General features: G+C 40.4%; 1 protein-coding gene across 15 annotated transcripts in view; it reads right to left on the reverse strand.

Annotated features, from left to right (window-relative positions):
- Nucleotides 1-950: 950 nt before the first annotated feature.
- Nucleotides 951-17,154, reverse strand: part of RBMS1 (RNA binding motif single stranded interacting protein 1) — a 214,109-nt gene continuing 197,905 nt past the window's right edge. For 6 of the 15 annotated variants that reach the window (XM_025471075.3, XM_025471076.3, XM_025471082.3 and 3 more), the window contains 9 exons: nt 14,448-14,563; nt 13,770-13,819; nt 13,550-13,643; nt 11,019-11,066; nt 10,079-10,129; nt 7,233-7,343; nt 6,044-6,124; nt 4,258-4,342; nt 951-3,592 (listed from right to left, as the gene is read on the reverse strand). In XM_025471075.3, coding sequence (XP_025326860.1) covers nt 4,265-4,342; nt 6,044-6,124; nt 7,233-7,343; nt 10,079-10,129; nt 11,019-11,066; nt 13,550-13,643; nt 13,770-13,819; nt 14,448-14,563 — 629 coding nt within the window. In that variant the 3' untranslated portion in view covers nt 951-3,592; nt 4,258-4,264. The remainder of the gene's footprint in view (nt 3,593-4,257; nt 4,343-6,043; nt 6,125-7,232; nt 7,344-10,078; nt 10,130-11,018; nt 11,067-13,549; nt 13,644-13,769; nt 13,820-14,447; nt 14,564-17,154) is intronic. The other 9 variants (XM_035696774.2, XM_025471077.3, XM_049106321.1 and 6 more) reach the window with 3 other exon arrangements.

Raw genomic sequence — 17,154 nt, forward strand, 5'->3', positions numbered from 1 at the left:
CAGCCTCCGCCCGCCTCCCGCCAACCTCCGCCCAGCCTCCGCCGGCCTCCGCCCAGCCTCCACCCAGCCTCGGGCCGGCCAGCCTCCGCCCAGCCTCCACCAGCCTCCACCCAGCCTCGGGCCGGCCAGCCTCCACCCAGCCTCCACCAGCCTCCACCCAGCCTGTGCAGCGGGGCCCGTGCTCGCCAGCCGCCAGGGCGTCGGCCCCCCCACCCCCCCGCGGCCGCGGTCCTCGGCGGCAGGTGCTCTCGGGTGTGACCCGGCACGTGAAGGCCGCGGCTGTCCCCGGCCTCAGCTGCCTGCGGCGAGGAGCGTCTCTAAGCTGCCCGGCGGCCGCCACCCAGCGCCACCCAGCTCCGGTGCGGGCGAGGCCACCCCCTGCCGACACTCTCCTCCCTGGAGGCCGCGTCCTCCGCAGGGGGCCTGGTTCCTTCCCGGCCGCAGCCCCGCCCCGTGTACAGGGTCAGCAGCGCCCCCCCCACCCCTCCGCATCGCGACGGGGCCACCGGGTGGCCGAGGAGCCTCAGGACGCGGGAACCCTCAATCCTGCGGGGCAGGAGGCCACGGCGTCCAGGCCCGGCCGAGGCCCCCCAGTGCTCGAGCCCGCGCTTGCTTGACGCCGCGCGGGTCCTTCCCACAGTCGGAGGAGCCTGGCTCTCTGGCTTTCCAGAACAGACCAGCGGTGGGCTTTGGCCAAGATGAGATGCGGGCAGCTGATGGTCCTTGACGTCCCTGCTGCCTATACATGGCCTTGACCAAAAAAAGGAGGTGGGAAGGTTTTTCCAAATCTTTTCAAGGAAATGTATTTTGAGTACAGGGTGAATCTGAACTGATTTTCAAGTCACTTTCAAACCCGCTGACTGGGCTGAAGAAAGAGATCAGAAATGAAATGCATGAAATTCTGATATACATTTAACCTACTTAAAAAAAAAAAAAGATGACAGGAAAAATAAAATTTCAGATGTTTTTTATTCAAAGGTTTTCAAAAGAAATAAAACAGAAAAAGCTAACAATCTGATCAAATGTACAGTTCAAAAATGTCTTTTGGCGTTTAACAACAAGTCCTAGGAAGGAAACTACAGAGTTTATCTTGAACCGGACAAATAAGTTACCACTGGCAAGTTTGTGGCACTAGTAAAACAAAAATAAAAAATTAACTCTCTTGATCATATAGATATCTCTATGAAAATCTTTTTTTCAATCTGTACAAAAGGTCTTTCTTCATAAATTAATTTTTTTTATAATTTAATGGCTGTCTACTATGTGATGTTTAACTGATTTTTTTTTTTTTTGTATGTACAGAGGTTATGTTTCCCAAATCTTACCCAGACGAGTATGGCACTTAGTTCAGACATATCTAGCAGCAGATTTCCCCTCCCTTCTAACCGAGCTATCAAATTTCTGTCTTAACTAATGCAAAAATATCAAGTAGTGAGAGACCCAGGTTTATAAATGTACTAGGTACAAGGAGGGTGCTGCGTTCAGTCTGGACTTTCACAAAGCAGTTAATATTCCAGGGAGCATAGAACCAATAATACCACAACTTTAAAAAAGGAAACAAAAACAAAAACAAAACACATTTCTCTTATGACTATGTAATTTTTCACTAGAATCTACACTTCTCAGAGCAGCAAGGACTTTTGAAACTATGAAATGTCACTGACATCTATAATCAAATACAAGCATAAAATTTAAGAACTAAAAAATACTCGAAAGAAATAACTGCTTAGCCCTAGCTCCTGAGCTAGGAGGATTTGGTCTGTGGAAACAGGGAGGGCCAGCAACCTGTCCCAGCACAAAAGAAAACAGACTCTGAGGTAGATAACTGATCACACACAGTTGACCAGACAAGTACACAGTTTTGGAAGACAACTTAATTTACCATTGCTTTTCAAACGTATGCAATTGTCTTAATAAAAGAGCTTTAATAACAGTGAATTATCTTATATGTACTAAAGTAGAAATAACTGTGTATTTATGAATCAGGAATTTCATAGTTTCAAAATTGGTTTCTCTTTACACTTAACACTTGTAGTGATGATGTAAAGTGTGGCACTGCTTGGATCCAAATCTTCCTTCATGCTTTTTTGTTTGTTTGTGTGTGTCCATACATCAATTAAAATGATAAAACCTAAATGCAAAGGTACAAAAAAAGGCACATTCTCCTAACTGCAAACTGGTCCGGCAAAAATAAAGAGCACAGAAGATAGGATGCTGAGACAAGGTGGAGCTACTGGTTACTGGCTCTTCGGTCTTTGGTGAAGTTACCTTTAAAAGTGCCAAGGAATTTTTATTTCTCAAATTTATGTAATAGAGAGAGCTAGTAGCCAATCGTTTCGCTTCTATTCATATCTCAGCTTATGTTTGAAGATAAAATCCTTACTTTTAGCTTTTGCCATTTAGTTGCAATAGCAACGTTTTTCCATTTGCCAGATCTCAGGCATAATTCTCATTCTAAAGCACTATCATTAGTATAAAGGAAGGACAAAACATTCGGTGACTCCCCGCCCCCGCCCCCCGCCCCCAGCCCCAACGCTACCTACACTAAATCTAGAACATCGAGTTAGTTTTTTTTTTTCCTGAAAAAAGGCAAAAAAGACTTTACATTGCATCATACAGCAGATATCCTAAATCAGTCAAACTATCAGAGGAAACTGTTGGCGTACAGCCTTACAAACAATTTACCCTATTAAAAGTTCCCCAGTCAGAAAATGTGTTTCACACAAAACATTTTTCCCTTCTTGCATTTCACTACCTTACACATTATGTGAAAAATCATTAAAAACACCTACTACATATTTAAAAAAGCCAAAATTTCAGCAACTTTTATTGACTACCTTTTAAAAGCCCTATGCTGCTGTTTTTACAAGGCATAATAGACCAGCTCATTTGGTCAAAGCGTTCTACATCATTAGTTTGAACTAACTTTTACTGAAACAGCTACAGCATCAAAGGAGTTAAGGCAAATTGGAATTCATAGAAAAGGAGAAGACACTTCACACTACGTTGAAAGAAAAACGGGAGAGCTAAGAAGAGAGACGCGGAGGGCAACACTGAGTACAGCGACACTCACACTGCAAGCACAGAACACCATGGGGGACGTCGGACTACTTAAACGTCAGAGCCCATTTCATACAGCTGAAGAAAACGCAAATTAAACACAAAATGGACAAAACCACAAAAATCCGGTCATGCACTTGGATAAGTCTTCATGGTCTTTGTGCATACCCAGAAAATTGAAGTTTTCTTTTTCTTTTCTTTTTTTCTTACTTTTTTTTTCTTTTTTCCTTTTTTTTTTTTTTTGCATCATAATATTTGATAAAAATCTTGTTTTGTTTTTGTTTTTTGTTTTTTTGTTTTTTTTTTACTAAAATAAACCTGTTCGGGGGGAACAGCTACTAGATGAATTTAAGGGTTTTATGCACCTTATAGAACTTATAGCAAAAATAGTTTTAGTTGATTTCATTATAAATAACGTTTTCAAGAACCTGTGCAAAACTGTCAATAATTTCCTAAAGCACAATTGATCAGAAAAATCCATGATTGTTCAGCCTTCACACCCTTCTTCATGTAAGAACACCCTTCTGTACATCTGGAAGAGAAAAATGAAAGATAAATGCTTTTGTACATTTGGTATAATACAGCACAGAATTTTGTGACCTCTTACTTATTTAAAAGGTAATACATGCTTGAGAAAGGCAAGGTGGTGCTCCTCACTGGTGGTAAACCAATAAATGTTGGAACTGAGGGCAGTTTTTATGCCTTGACTCCACCTTTCGAACTTGGGACCCGCAGCATACTTTTACCTGAGCACCAGAACTCTCCATCTAAGGATACTGACATTAAATTCATAGTCAAGATATTGCTATACTCCTGTAATACTAGATGGAGCAAAATCTTATGCTCTATTTCCTTCAGCTTGTGAGTATTAAAAGCAATATAAATTTGGATACATGTATTGCAGGACAAATTTGATACCTGGTGTCCTGATAATGTTACAGGTTTTTAGGGTGGGAGGGGTAAGGAGGATGAGAAAGCAGACATACACTTGACTTCAATACAATAAGGCACTGTTCGTTTGGGACAATTTGCAAATCCACAAAATCATGGATTTTAACATTTCAATAATACTGGATTCCTTGGCCATGATTCAGGTGGTGTGACCAAATCTTAGCTATTCTAAGTACCATTATGATAAAAGAATCCTAGACGTTCCTTGACGTGAGCCCTACAGTTACAAAGATGTTTCCCTCATACCTCACAGTTACTTATTAGGTTGAAAGGTATATGGTGAATGGTCATTAGACGTCTCGACAGCCACCTGCTGCTGACCACTTGCTTCCTACAACAAAGCAGAGCAGATGAGACATGAGCAATGAAATCCAAACTCTGCTCCTCCTGTCTGAGTTTCACATCTTAAAAAACAAGCACTCGTTAAAAGTGATTTTCTTAGTATTATGCAGGGTTTTCAAGGTTAATTATTTCCCTAAGGAGTTAAGATGTCTTACAAACCCAAAGAACCTCCTACCCCAACTTTTATGAGTTGTTTTTTCATGTCAAGCTATGATTTATCAAACAAATATCTTATCCCTTGGAGCCAGATGTGACTTGGAATTCACTATTTTTGGTTTTTAGAACTTGAAAAATGGTAGGCATATGCGGTCTACTACAGAACATATCCAGAGCAGCCTAGGGCTAAACCTGATCACCAAACACATGACCAGGTCTACACAGAAAGATAGAAATATGCACAGCAAGTGGGCTAAGATTTTTGTCTTGTATCAGTTCAGATACTACTAAGGCAGTTATAAAGAGAGTTTTTATTTTCAGATTTTATTGTGTGTTCAGAATTGCAAATAAGGGAATATAGGTTCTGGCAACTGTGGCTGTCAATAAATACACAAATTCAATTAGCAGAAAACAAAACACAACAAGAATGCCCCAAATAATCCAACCACAGTCCTAGGGCTATTTCTGCAATTGGAACCTATGGGATCTGCTTAGTGGGTAGGATTGATTGGGATGATAAATTCCTTGGAATTTTAAGGGTACTTTGCAGAAAATGCTATGCTTTCTGTCCAATCCTTTAAAAAATCTTTTTAAAAATTTAAATTCGATTTAGTTGACATATAATGTATTATAAGATATAATGTATTATTATTAACATATAATATATAATTCAAATTAGCTAACATATAATGTTTTAGGGTAGAATTTAGTGATTCATCAGTTGCATATACACCCGGTGCTCATTACATCAAGTGCCCTCCTTAATGCCCATCACCCAGGTACCCTATCCTCCCACCATCTCCCCTCCAGCAACCCTCAGTTTGTTTCCCATAGTTGAGGAGTCTCTCATAATTTGTCTCCCTCTCGGTTTTTACTTTTCCTTCCCTTTCCTTATGTTCGTTTGCTTTTGTTTCTTAAATTCCACATATTAGTGAGATCATATGGTATTTGTCTCTCTCTGCTTTCTGTCCAAATGTAACACAAATAGTAGTCTTCTTCTACTATCATTATTATATTTTTATCTTCCATAACAAGCACTAAAAGTTACTTAGCTATCCTAACAGCCTCTATTAAAAAAGGCGTGGTTTGCTTCTCATCCCTGTTACAATTCTGAAACATTGGTGTTTTTTTTTTTTTTTTCCAACTATCTTCGTGATAACTGATTTCTTCTTGTAGTTATTATTATTAACATAACCTTTGGTACTAGGATTGCAAACTCCGGCTCTATCTTAATTTGCCTGTAAGTATCCCTTTGCAGGAGATAAGACAGATTCTTGAAAGGTTTGAAATGTGCTACAAGCTTGGAAAACAGTTCTGGGAGTTTTGGGGGTTATGGCCTGGATATTGCTACACTAATCTGTATGTGAAGAATTACATTTCATAGTTGAAAATAACCCTAGCTATATATGCCTTCTAAACTCAATTCTTTATGGAAATATTTGACTTCTGATTGATTTTTCTTTGAGTTCTACCTAATTTACCCATTTCTTAAACTACTCATTGCCAGATTGGCCATCAGATGGTCTGTACCAACCTCAACGGGAACTGCCGTTGTCTGTACATGTGTGTACTGCGGCAAATAAGCTCCTTGCATAGCTGATGTCGCAGGCATGTACTGAAAAGAAGAATATGGTCAGGATGGGAAATGATAAGCCACGCAAAATTCTGAGTGCCTGGAGAATTTTGAGATGGGATGTCAAGTATTTGGAAATCTCAAAGAAGAAGTTTAAACAAGCTACCTCAAAGCTTAGTAAGTATGCCATATGGAAAGCAAAGTGAATATCTCCACTTTTCGAAGTTGTCCAAACTAACTCCCAACTTTCTTTGGATTTCCTAACAAATACATTCGTGAAGATCACTAAGGCTTCTCATTCTCAATAACTCAGTATCACTAAAATGTGCTATTTTAGAAGGTCTTCTCTCAAAGGACCTCATTTTTTTCCAGCAGCCCCCTGAATTAGTATCTAGAATTATCTCCATAGGTGGAGACCCAAGGAGTAAATGACTTGCTAGATCTTTACTAGATCACGGCTGAAAAGGAAATGGACCCTTGCTTTCCTGATGCGGATAGTCATACTTTTCCAAAGGCAACCAGGCTTTCTTACTGATCTCACTGGATGTGTGTGGACCTGATTGAGCCTTCACAGGAAGCTGCTGCTGGTTTTGAATGTAAGGGAGGAAAACATACTTCCCTTTGTTCTTTTCAGCCACCATCGATATGGTCTGCAATAAAAGCCTCCGGCCATCTTACCATCTAAATGTTATGTTGATAAATATCAACCCTGGAAGTTCATCCAGTACAGGCTCAACCTCAAAACCCAACCCAAGTCTCCTGGACTTTGGAGAAGTCAGTCAATCCTAAGACTGTGACACAGTGCCCCCAAATTCCATAAAAGAAGTGAGGAAAAAATTCCCTGCCTTTACCACCACATATCACTTTCATCTTTTGCTTCATGACACCAGGTCTGTAGTGTGAATGAATGGCATTAGAGATTAGGGCAAGGTGTGCTCGTATGTGGTTGCCAAATTCTGGTAAAGGAGAGATACCCAAAGGATAGACATTTAGGTCATCAATTAATCATGTGGAAGGCAAAGTAAGGGGTGAGAGGGGCTCGGACATAATCTCTGACATCACAGAGCCTGTAACTGAGAGGGAAGACAAAGGCTGCATTAATTTACCCTCCTCTGTTTGCTGAGACACATGATATTAATTTGCCACCTACTGTTCCGGTGCTGCCTAGTGACAGATGACTCATCTGCTGGGCCAGAGGGCTGATCATAGATGCAGGCTGTAGTGACATGGTGTGCTCCATGGAGGGAGTTAACACGGCCCCCTAGGGAGTTGGGAGACAAGCGCAGAGTAAGATAAACTCAAGAAGGGAGTTAAGATTGTGTCATTCCTTTTGCAAAGGAAATGCCTTAGTTTGTTGAGAAATGTGAAACCAAAATAACCTCCTCTCAAACTTGCTTATGGTATCATAAACAATTTCCTAAAAACCTTCTAGATAATACTTCTTAAAACTTTTAAAAGAACATTCATTTCACCAAAATCACTGCATTAAACATCCTGCCTTTCCTTTCACTCCAGTGTAAAGCAAGCTAGTCCAGCAGGCGGAGCTGTAGTAGGAAACACTATTTCCAGCTAGCTGGAGTTGCAGAAATGCTTTCTTAATTTTCAATTTTTTTAAAAAGATTTTATTTACTTATTTGACAGAGAGAAAGAGAGAGAGAGAGCACAAGCGCAAGCACAAGCAGGGAGAAAGGGAGAAGCAACCTCCATCCCAGGACCCTGGGATCATGACCTGAGCCGAATGCAGACACTCAACCAACTAAGCCACCCAGGCGCCCCAGCTTTCTTAATTTTTAAAAAAATAAATGACAGTTGATATTTCATGCAGCCACAAAACAATAGGCCATACTGAGTATTTATAAATACAATATCTTGTTTAAAAGTGTTCTGTACAAGATAATCATTTGATTCAAGATCAAGCTGTCAGGATCAAGATCACATTCTTCATCCACTGTTTCTCAGAACTTTCAGCTATAATTTTGTGCCAAGAAAGGGAAGGAGATTCAGATATGATTAATAATCCAATTTCAGATTCTTTGATTTCACTGAAAAAAATTCTGGTCATTTAAAACAAAATTAAAATGGGGGGGGGGCAGGGAATGGACCTCCCCCCCAAAAAAAATCACCCACAACCCATCCTCTTCCTAATACGTGGCTGTTAGCACCGTCGGGGTACTACTGCCCAGATTCTAGCCTTGGCATGTTTGCAGAGTTGCAACCAGGGTACATAAACAGTTTCATATTCTGGGTTTTTGCTTTGAACTTAACATTCTACTATAAATATTTACCTAACTTAGTGCATAGCCATCATCATCATCATTTTTAATGACTGCATAATGGTACATTCACTGTCTTAAACTGAAATTTAATCCTATTTCTGAATTTTTGCATTTTCTCTAATTTATCCTATATAATATTCTTATGGATCATATCATTCCTCTCACTTTTGCAATCACCCAATTCCATGAGAGTGCAATTATTCTGACACATCCTACCAATATTAATGTTTTTGGCATGACTGCAGCCGGTATCTCCCTTCAGTCCACTGTTACTGACAACCAGAACACAACTGAGGGCAGAGACTGGTGTGCAGGCACTTGAATTCTGCAGGCAGTCTCAGCTGGGTGGGGAAAAGGATCAAGCCCTCAGATGGGAACCTCTTGCACACACTACCACTGTCTCCTCGAAGATGTTAAGCTGGGACATGTACCGGCTTTGTCTCTAAAAGTTGCCCAAAAAAGACAGATGTGTGTCAGAAACTGTTTGTTGTTAATGCATTTCATAGAAAATTTCTTCTTTTTAAATTTTTAGCGTGCATCATCAAGAAGTGTGTGGTAACATGGACATGATTCAGAAGCCCAGAATATGCTGAAGGAATTTCCTGCTTCTTTTTTCATTCATCTGTAGGAGCTACTGTTCAAGATTATGCGTGTAGAGACAAATGTGTGGCAATGCTTATACAGACAGATAGAGACACACACACACACACGTCATCAGAGAGCTCGTCCCCCGTGTTATCAACTAAGCATGTTTTATCTGCTGTGTCAAATCATCTCAGCAACTTCCTGATTAGAACGTGTCCCTAGAGCACTGTTTCATATATAAAGTCTTCTATTACATGGTGTCCTCTTTAGGAGCTGCCCCAAGAGAAATTCCTGCCTTATCTTAAGGCCAACAATGGTGTGATCTGTTTTTCTCTTATTAAGTACTATGAACTGTTTTGCATATTAGAATTCCCATTTTGCCTTAGTTACTAGAAATTTAGGGTCAAATGTGTGGCTTTCTCATGCTAGTCACGTAGGTTACTGTGTTGGGCACTGTTAGCTTTTTATGTGATTTTGTTCTCCACCTTTATTTTTCAACTTTTAAAAATGTATGCTTTAGCAAACTGGATCTTACGTATCTTCAAAATAAAACATTAAATACACTATTACTGTGAAGTGTAACTCAATTAAAAAATGTAATATGTACATTAAGAATGACAAATGCTCAAGTCACTAAAGAAATCACATTCACCTAAGCAAAACATTACTGCTTTAGTATTTATAATTACTACAGAGAGGTTAAATAACACTGGTAAAAATCTCTAGCTCACTTTTGAACATTTTATATTTGCATTAAATGGAATGAATACATAAAAAATGTGAGCTGTTTTATACCAGCTGCTAAAAATAGACCAATTTAAAACTTGAAATTTTAAAAATTCAATTGTGTGGCATTCTACAGAACTGGTATGGAGAAGAAGATAGTACCCTGCTTCAAATATATTTTAAGTTCTTATATTGCAAACTTGATTTAATGTCAACTATCAATTTGTTTGAAGGCAAGTGTGGGAGGAGGTTTTATAATGAATTTGTACATTCTCACACTCCATGCTTAAAACTTCCCAAATCCCAGACTGTCTTTGACAAAAGGCTTTAACCCAGAGGATGTGGTCTTCTAAATGTATACACAGCTCAGTTGCAAACCATTAAGCCATTAAAATGCTGAAAAACTTACGGGGTGCTGTAGGATATACGGTTGAGGTTGCATCCAAGAAGGACTTTGCACCTGGAAAAAGGAGGATTTTGAAAGAAAAATTGATTTCTATTGGAATGCTACCTATTTCTCTAGAGCTCTTTTAATCATGTTAAAATCTACAGAAGGAAAATAAGGAAGCAATACTATCAATGATTAAAGAGATTAAGGCAGTTAGAGTTCTTGGCAAACTGGTCACTCTGAATAGGATGAAATGATTATTTAAAACCAAGTTCCACTTGCCCATTCAAGAAGTATTTACGGAGTACCAGGCATCAGGGAGAAAAAGGCAAATATGACATGGGCCCCACCCTCAAGAAATTTACTAAGAATGGAGATAAACAAGTAAACACCTCAAATAGTGAAAAGTATGATAGTCAAGGTAGGAACTAGGCACTTCAGGAATACAGATGAATGAGAATTAATTCCAGCACATCTCGTTATTACAAACTAATCCTTAAAGTATGTGCTTACTTAAAAAGAATAACGAAATTCAATCCCTCTTTGATACTCAGGATGTTAGGTTTCAGAAATCTCGTCTGGTGGTCAACAATTTCTAGTTAGTGTGGAAAATAAAAAATCTGAGAATCAGATTTAGAAAATTAAACTTTAGTAACTAGATCGTGACATGTACAGTCAATAGGGCACGTGCACAGAGGACCCTCTGAGGGCTCACACACGAGAGTCAGGTTCCGTGGCAGGAAAGCAAGCCTGTGCAGTCTTGCCGCTCAAGAGAAAAAATATCAGTCCAGTTCTCGATGCCCAGAGCTTTCCTGAGACTATATAATTTTTAAAAAATAAGTTCAGTCTCTAACTCTTTAACAATAAAACCCTCCTGTCTCTTATCCCCCACTGTTAACTTCAGAGGTTCTACAGAAAGGATATGGGGAAAAGTCATGGGGAAGAATGTATTGTGATTTACCTTGATAGCAGAGCCCCGATACTTGTTTTCTCTGGTTTCCTTTGCCACCTAAGGCAGACCAAAGTTAAGTGCTTCTGCCTTGTTAACATTTCAGTTATCTGGACTGCAGCCTTTCCCCATTGGGGTACTGGAGGTTTCTTGCAGATGCCAATTTCTCAAATCCAATTGTATAAGCATATGGTGGTTTAGTGGCGAAGGGCCCACTCCAACATGAGTGCAAGGCCTTCACTGAATAAATCATGGGGAGGAGAGCAGCTCCCTGTGGACCCCAAGTGGGGCCAGATGCTCTCAGTTTTTGTATGCTTTCAAGTGGTCTTAATAATCTAATAGCTTATAGCATTGTGGGGTTAGGGAGCTAGAACATCTAATCCAATTTTCTTTCTTCAGCAACAAATCAGCTGCTGTCAATTTCTATTCCTCAATTTTCCCTAACTATAAAATGGGAATAATAATCTCTGTTCTGTGAATTCTTTACCATTGGTTCTCTACCCTCCTTTGGGTCATGGGTCCCTCTGAAAACCTGATGAAAGAAATAGAGCTTCCCTCCACCCCCCAGCTAATTACATTCACAAAAGCAACATTTTGCAAACAATGGAAGAGAATCCTGAGACCACTGAAAGCTCATCTGCTGACCCTAAGAACCTCAGTCTTACAGGATACAGCACTGAGTGTTGGACAAATGGAATGAAATTCTACATGTATTTTAGGGACACACAGAATGCCAAGAGAAGCAATGAGGCCTTGGGAATGAAATGTTTCTGGTTAGGTTTATCAAATCTACTAATACTAGCCTCCTAATTTTTCTCATGCTATGAAAACAATTCTGTGGCCAAAATGCTCAATGCCTGACAGTAAAGAGGGGCAGAAAGAGGTGGTGGCACTGATAGCTGTAAGAGCGACAGCAGCACACATCCAAATTAATATGCACAATTATCTGCCTGAGGATAAGCTTACTTGTTCCTCTTTTTAGTGATCTACATAAATGGCAGACGTTTCCAAGTTCAAAAAGTTAAAAAAGACTACCATTCATTAGGGAATTGTTAATTAGGGAAGGTGCGCTAGAGAGATCTCACAGTCTCATTCAGTCAGGGAAAATATAGGAATTTTAAGTCCACAATAACGAAAGAGGCATTAAATGAGTGAATATTATGGCCCCCAAAATGAAGTGCCAGCCCAAGTAACATAAAAACCCAGAGAGATAAAAGAAAAAATGAGGGACAACTCAGGGAAAGACAGAGGAAAGACTTAAAACCCAAGGGAGGCCACAAATGCTCCTGCACAACTTTTCATGTGTTTCCCACCATGAAGCTACTTTATTCTTTATCATTCGAAGCTACTTTTAAGTTCTAGGACAGAACCACCTTCATGATATTGCATAAGCTGACCAATTCCTTATTTAAAAGGTATAATGAATATACTCTCATCAGCCTGCTAGTCCTGCATATATATTAATGATGATGATAACGATCACAGCTGACATTTACTGACCGCTAATGATTAAGCAGGGTACTGTGCTGAGCGCTTTACACAGAGTCTCAGTTTGTTTTTATAACAAGCCTATGAGAAAGAAGACTATTATTATCCCCATTTTAAAGATGAGGAAACTGAGGCTTACAGAAGTAAAAATAACACCAGTATTAGGTATTGTAGTCCCCTAACCCCAGAAATCAGGGCTACAACATCTAATCCAATTGTTTTAAAAACAAGAATACACAAGAATTTAGTCACACAGGATCTCAACAGTCAACAAAAGAGAACTCTATTCCCACGTGTCTGTGATTGAACTCTGTTATTATGTTTCTGTCTGGGCGAGGCCGTAACCCTGGCAGAGGTACTCTGACACAGGAGGAGAGATGTGTATATGCACACACTGTACACCACTGGGTTCCTGGGGAAGAGGAGCTAACCCTGCAATAAAACCAAATCCAGATTATAACACGGTGCTTAATGAGATCTTGGTTCTAAGTTGGGAATTTATTTTAAGATAAAGCCTCTTCAAAATAACCTGTTTAAACAGGGAGTCACCTCCTTTTTTTTTTTTTTTTTTTTTTGCCTCAAGTCTCACTGGATTGCACATTTAATGTTACCTGATAGAGACACATCTGTATTTATTAGCATGTTTACTTGCTCATTTCTTACTCCTTGCTGATGAAAAAACAAAGGCAAAGGTGCATACCTCTTCTGTTTTTACCTAATGTTACTTCTTTTTTAAGTTTCAACTTCTGGGACACACGGTGTCCAACAGCAGAGCCCGCTGTGGAGGAAGCATTTGGGTTCATCCTAAATTCTAAACTGCTGTGATTTCAAGGACTGACAACTGATAACCATTTTCCCTTGTTTTATATTCTCCTATACATAAAAGCAAATCACTCTGTCAAATAAAAAGTAGCTTCTTCTAAATTGGGTATCCAAGCTGCGTAACATTTGACTTAAATTTCATTATAAATGTTCAAAATTTTAAGACACATAAAAATGGAGCAGCGATTCACGGCCGACAAGTTGTCATACTCTTGAATCCTAAAGGTACAAACCTGGTAGGCAGATACAGGAGATGCAATATAGGGTGTAAGAGAAGTTTGAGTGATCATTCGGTTTGTAGCAATACTGTATGGTGAAGGATAAAATCTAGAACAAACACAAAAGCCTTTATTAAGTCATCCTTTAAAAAGAATAATTCCCGGGACAAATGTCTGATATTTTCCACCTTCACATTTTCCCTCAAGCCATTATGCATTTATCTTAATGACATACCCGTTCTGTATAGCAGCTGTGGTTGGGTCATAAGTAAGTGTCATTCCAGCCTATGGGAAAGCAAAGAAATAGAATCACTTACCCGCAAGGGCATGGTTTAAAAATTCCATTTCTTAGAGTCATGGCAACATAAAATAGAGATAGTTTGGTAGCATTAGATAAAATTGAAAGTTTCCTTTGGAACAAACATAAAGTCAATATTGAGAATTGAGCTCTACGTTTGCTCTGTCCCGTTTGGTAGTCATTAGCTGTGGGCAGCTCTTTAAAATTAAAGGCAACATGGAGTCCCTCCAGCACATTGGCTTTATCTCAAGTGCTCAAATAACCACATGTGACTCGTGGTTATCACTGGACAGTGCAGACTCTAGAACATTTCCACTGGATGGCACTTTACCCTCGACATTCTTGAATCAGGATGTTACTTACGCCCTTTTACGTTATATGCAGTTAGCTGGTGATCACAGCTCTCTACCCACCATCTATCTGTCCATCTGGGAGGGCGTCACTCTCTTAGCACCACATCCATTGGGAAGAGCTTTAAAGTGACCTTATCTGGATTTTAAAGTCTGAATCTGGCACCTATTTCAGAAGTGTGGCAGCCAGGATGCCACAGGGGTACCGAGTCACACACGCTCTCGCGACCATACACCCACGCTGAAGTCTCAAGAAGGGACTTACAAGTCTCACCTCTCCTTCTCTATGCCATGGTCTTCCATTGGGGATGTATTTGTTTGGGTTTTGTCTCTTCTTCTGTCCTCCATCCGCAAACTTACACAATAAAGGTTCTGTAGGAGCTGAGTCAATGGGGACAAATGATATAAAATCAGAATTACATGTGTATGGATGACAAAGTGTAACTGAATCTCTTTGTCAACAGCTGCTGTCCAGGGCTGTCAGGAAAGAGACACTTCAAAGCAAACGTCTTCTCAGACCCTTATAAGATTATCTACTGGTGAAGACTGTACAGAAAATATATTAGTTATTATTTTCAAACAAGAGTTTAATGAACACATTTAAAGAGCTATTCTGAGGAACCAAAGGAATCTTCTGATTCACTTTTGTGCTTCTTTATGTGTGGATATTTATTTATTTATTTAATTTAATTAATTTATAGATTTTATTTATTCATGAGCGACACAGAGAGAGAGAGGCAGAGACACAGGCAGAGGGAGAAGCAGGCTCCCTGTAGGGAGCCCGATGTGGGACTCGATCCCAGGACTCTGGGGTCACGTCCTGAGCTGAAGGCAGACACTTAACTGCTGAGCCACCCAGGTGTCCTGGACACATTTGTTTTAAATTCTGCTGATAAATCCCCAAATGTAAATAAGATTGTGTCACCCTTCCCTCCCCCACCTTAAAAATGCTCCTTTAGCTTCCCGGCATAATTCTTCCAAGAGGCCTTTACTTCCCCCAGGAGAACACAAATTCTCATTTATACTGCTCACACTATATTTAAAATTTTTTTTTTTAAATTTTTATTTGTATTTTGTTCACAGCAGTGAGAACAACTTGGAGGTGCAGTGATTTGTTTGGTGCGTTTCCCCTCTGGCGTGTAAGCTCCACGGGGGCAGTGACGCTTGCTTCTTTCATCCCTGCATCCCCAAGGCCAAAGCGTCTGGCATGTTGTAGGTGCTCACTGCATTTCGGTCGAATCAATGAATGAATACACATAGGTTTCATCTGTTTATCTGTGGAGCACAGCCTTGAAGATAGCTGTACATTGTAAGAAAGGCAAAACACCCACCCACACTGTTTAAAGTTTTTTCTGTGCCTTTAATCATCCCTCCTGGGGTTGCCTAACTATATATATCCACATCATAAAATGATCCGAAGAACTCAAAAAACTAACAGAAAAGCAAAAGATGCAGAAACTCTCATACAATACATACTCATTAGTTAAGAAAAGAGGGGAGGATGGGGAGGGGGAGGAGGTGGCATGGTAGTCCACCCATGACTTTTCATTTTCTTTGCTTTCCATAATGGAAATAGCAGTATATTCCTGAAGGTTGTGCAAATTTCTGTACGTTTCCAGTTAACGTAATAAAGGCAATCACACCTTCCTGTCTGGTTCTCACATTCTGTCCTTTGTCTACTGTACAACTGTGATTACTACTTTCAAGTTCTGTTTCGAAGTTAAATAACCAGGAAGAGAAAAATATTACTTGTGGAAAATTTACTCCTTTCTCCTTTGCCTCTTATTATCCTAATTCATCTCTTATTTTATATCACTATTACCCACCCACTAATGACAGGGTGGAAGCAATAGTGCCTCTCAACACTTCTCTGCCAAAAAACAAAACACAACAAAAAACCCAACTGTAATTCCTTCTCGGCGAGCTGTCTAGGCTGTTGTTTGGCATGCCTTCCTCCTCTCCCTGGTGTGAAGCAGTCCAGAGGGACAGGCTGGAATGTGAGCTCACTTCTGGAAGCCAGCTACTACGGGAACCAGAAGGTGAGAGCAAAAATGTCAGGAGTCTGGTGAGAATACCAGTGAACCTTGGCCAGGCCTGTTTACCTTCTGACTCCAATACCTCCCCCACTCCCCCCCCCTCTGGCCCCCAGCCCTTCAGGCCTTTCTGAACAGGAAACTTTTGGTTAAGGCAAATGGGTGGGAAGGAAGATAGACTAGGGCCAAATCCTGGACTGAAGATGAATTACCCTGTTTGTCTTTTCAAAAAAAGACTTTTGGAAATTCCTGCAGCCACCAACAATCTCCAAAGGTAAAGTAAATGGATGCAATGAAGCAAGAGGGCTTTCTAATCAGTGATGATGCTTTTAAATCTACAACTGGGCTGTCTGGAACAGGTGGAAATGAGGGCCAGGAGAACACAGCTTTGTAGAAGGGACAGATAAAGGGCAAACCTGCCTGAGTTAGGAGTGTCCTTCTGCCAGGCCTGAAGATATCTCACCTTGATAGCTTTTTAAAAAAATTTATAATTTATTCATGAGAGACACACAAAGAGAGGCAGAGACACAGGCAGAGGGAGAAGCAGGCTCTCCCCGGGGAGCCTGATGCGGGACTGGATCCCAGGACCCTGGGATCAAGACCTGAGCCAAAGGCAGATGCTCAACTGCTGAGCCCCCCAGGCGTCCCCATCACCTTGATATCTAAGGTCAAAGAGAGAACTCAGAGAGAAGCCAGATCTCCCTATTCACGAATCTAAAGGTCCTTATGGTTATCGCACAGTTTCTCCAATGACCTGTTTATACTCCCCATAATCTCACAGGGCAAAGGAATATAGTAAATTCTGTGCTGCTCCCACCGTGGGGGACTTCACTTTGAGGACACAGTTCTACCTAGAGGCACTATAAAGAACGGCTTGCAGACTGAAATTTAACATTTCTCAAAAAAGAGTTGACTTGGCACGATGAGTAATGCAAATGG

Source organism: Canis lupus, chromosome 36, assembly GCF_003254725.2.
Source record: "Canis lupus dingo isolate Sandy chromosome 36, ASM325472v2, whole genome shotgun sequence".
Taxonomy (NCBI): Eukaryota; Metazoa; Chordata; class Mammalia; order Carnivora; family Canidae; genus Canis; species Canis lupus.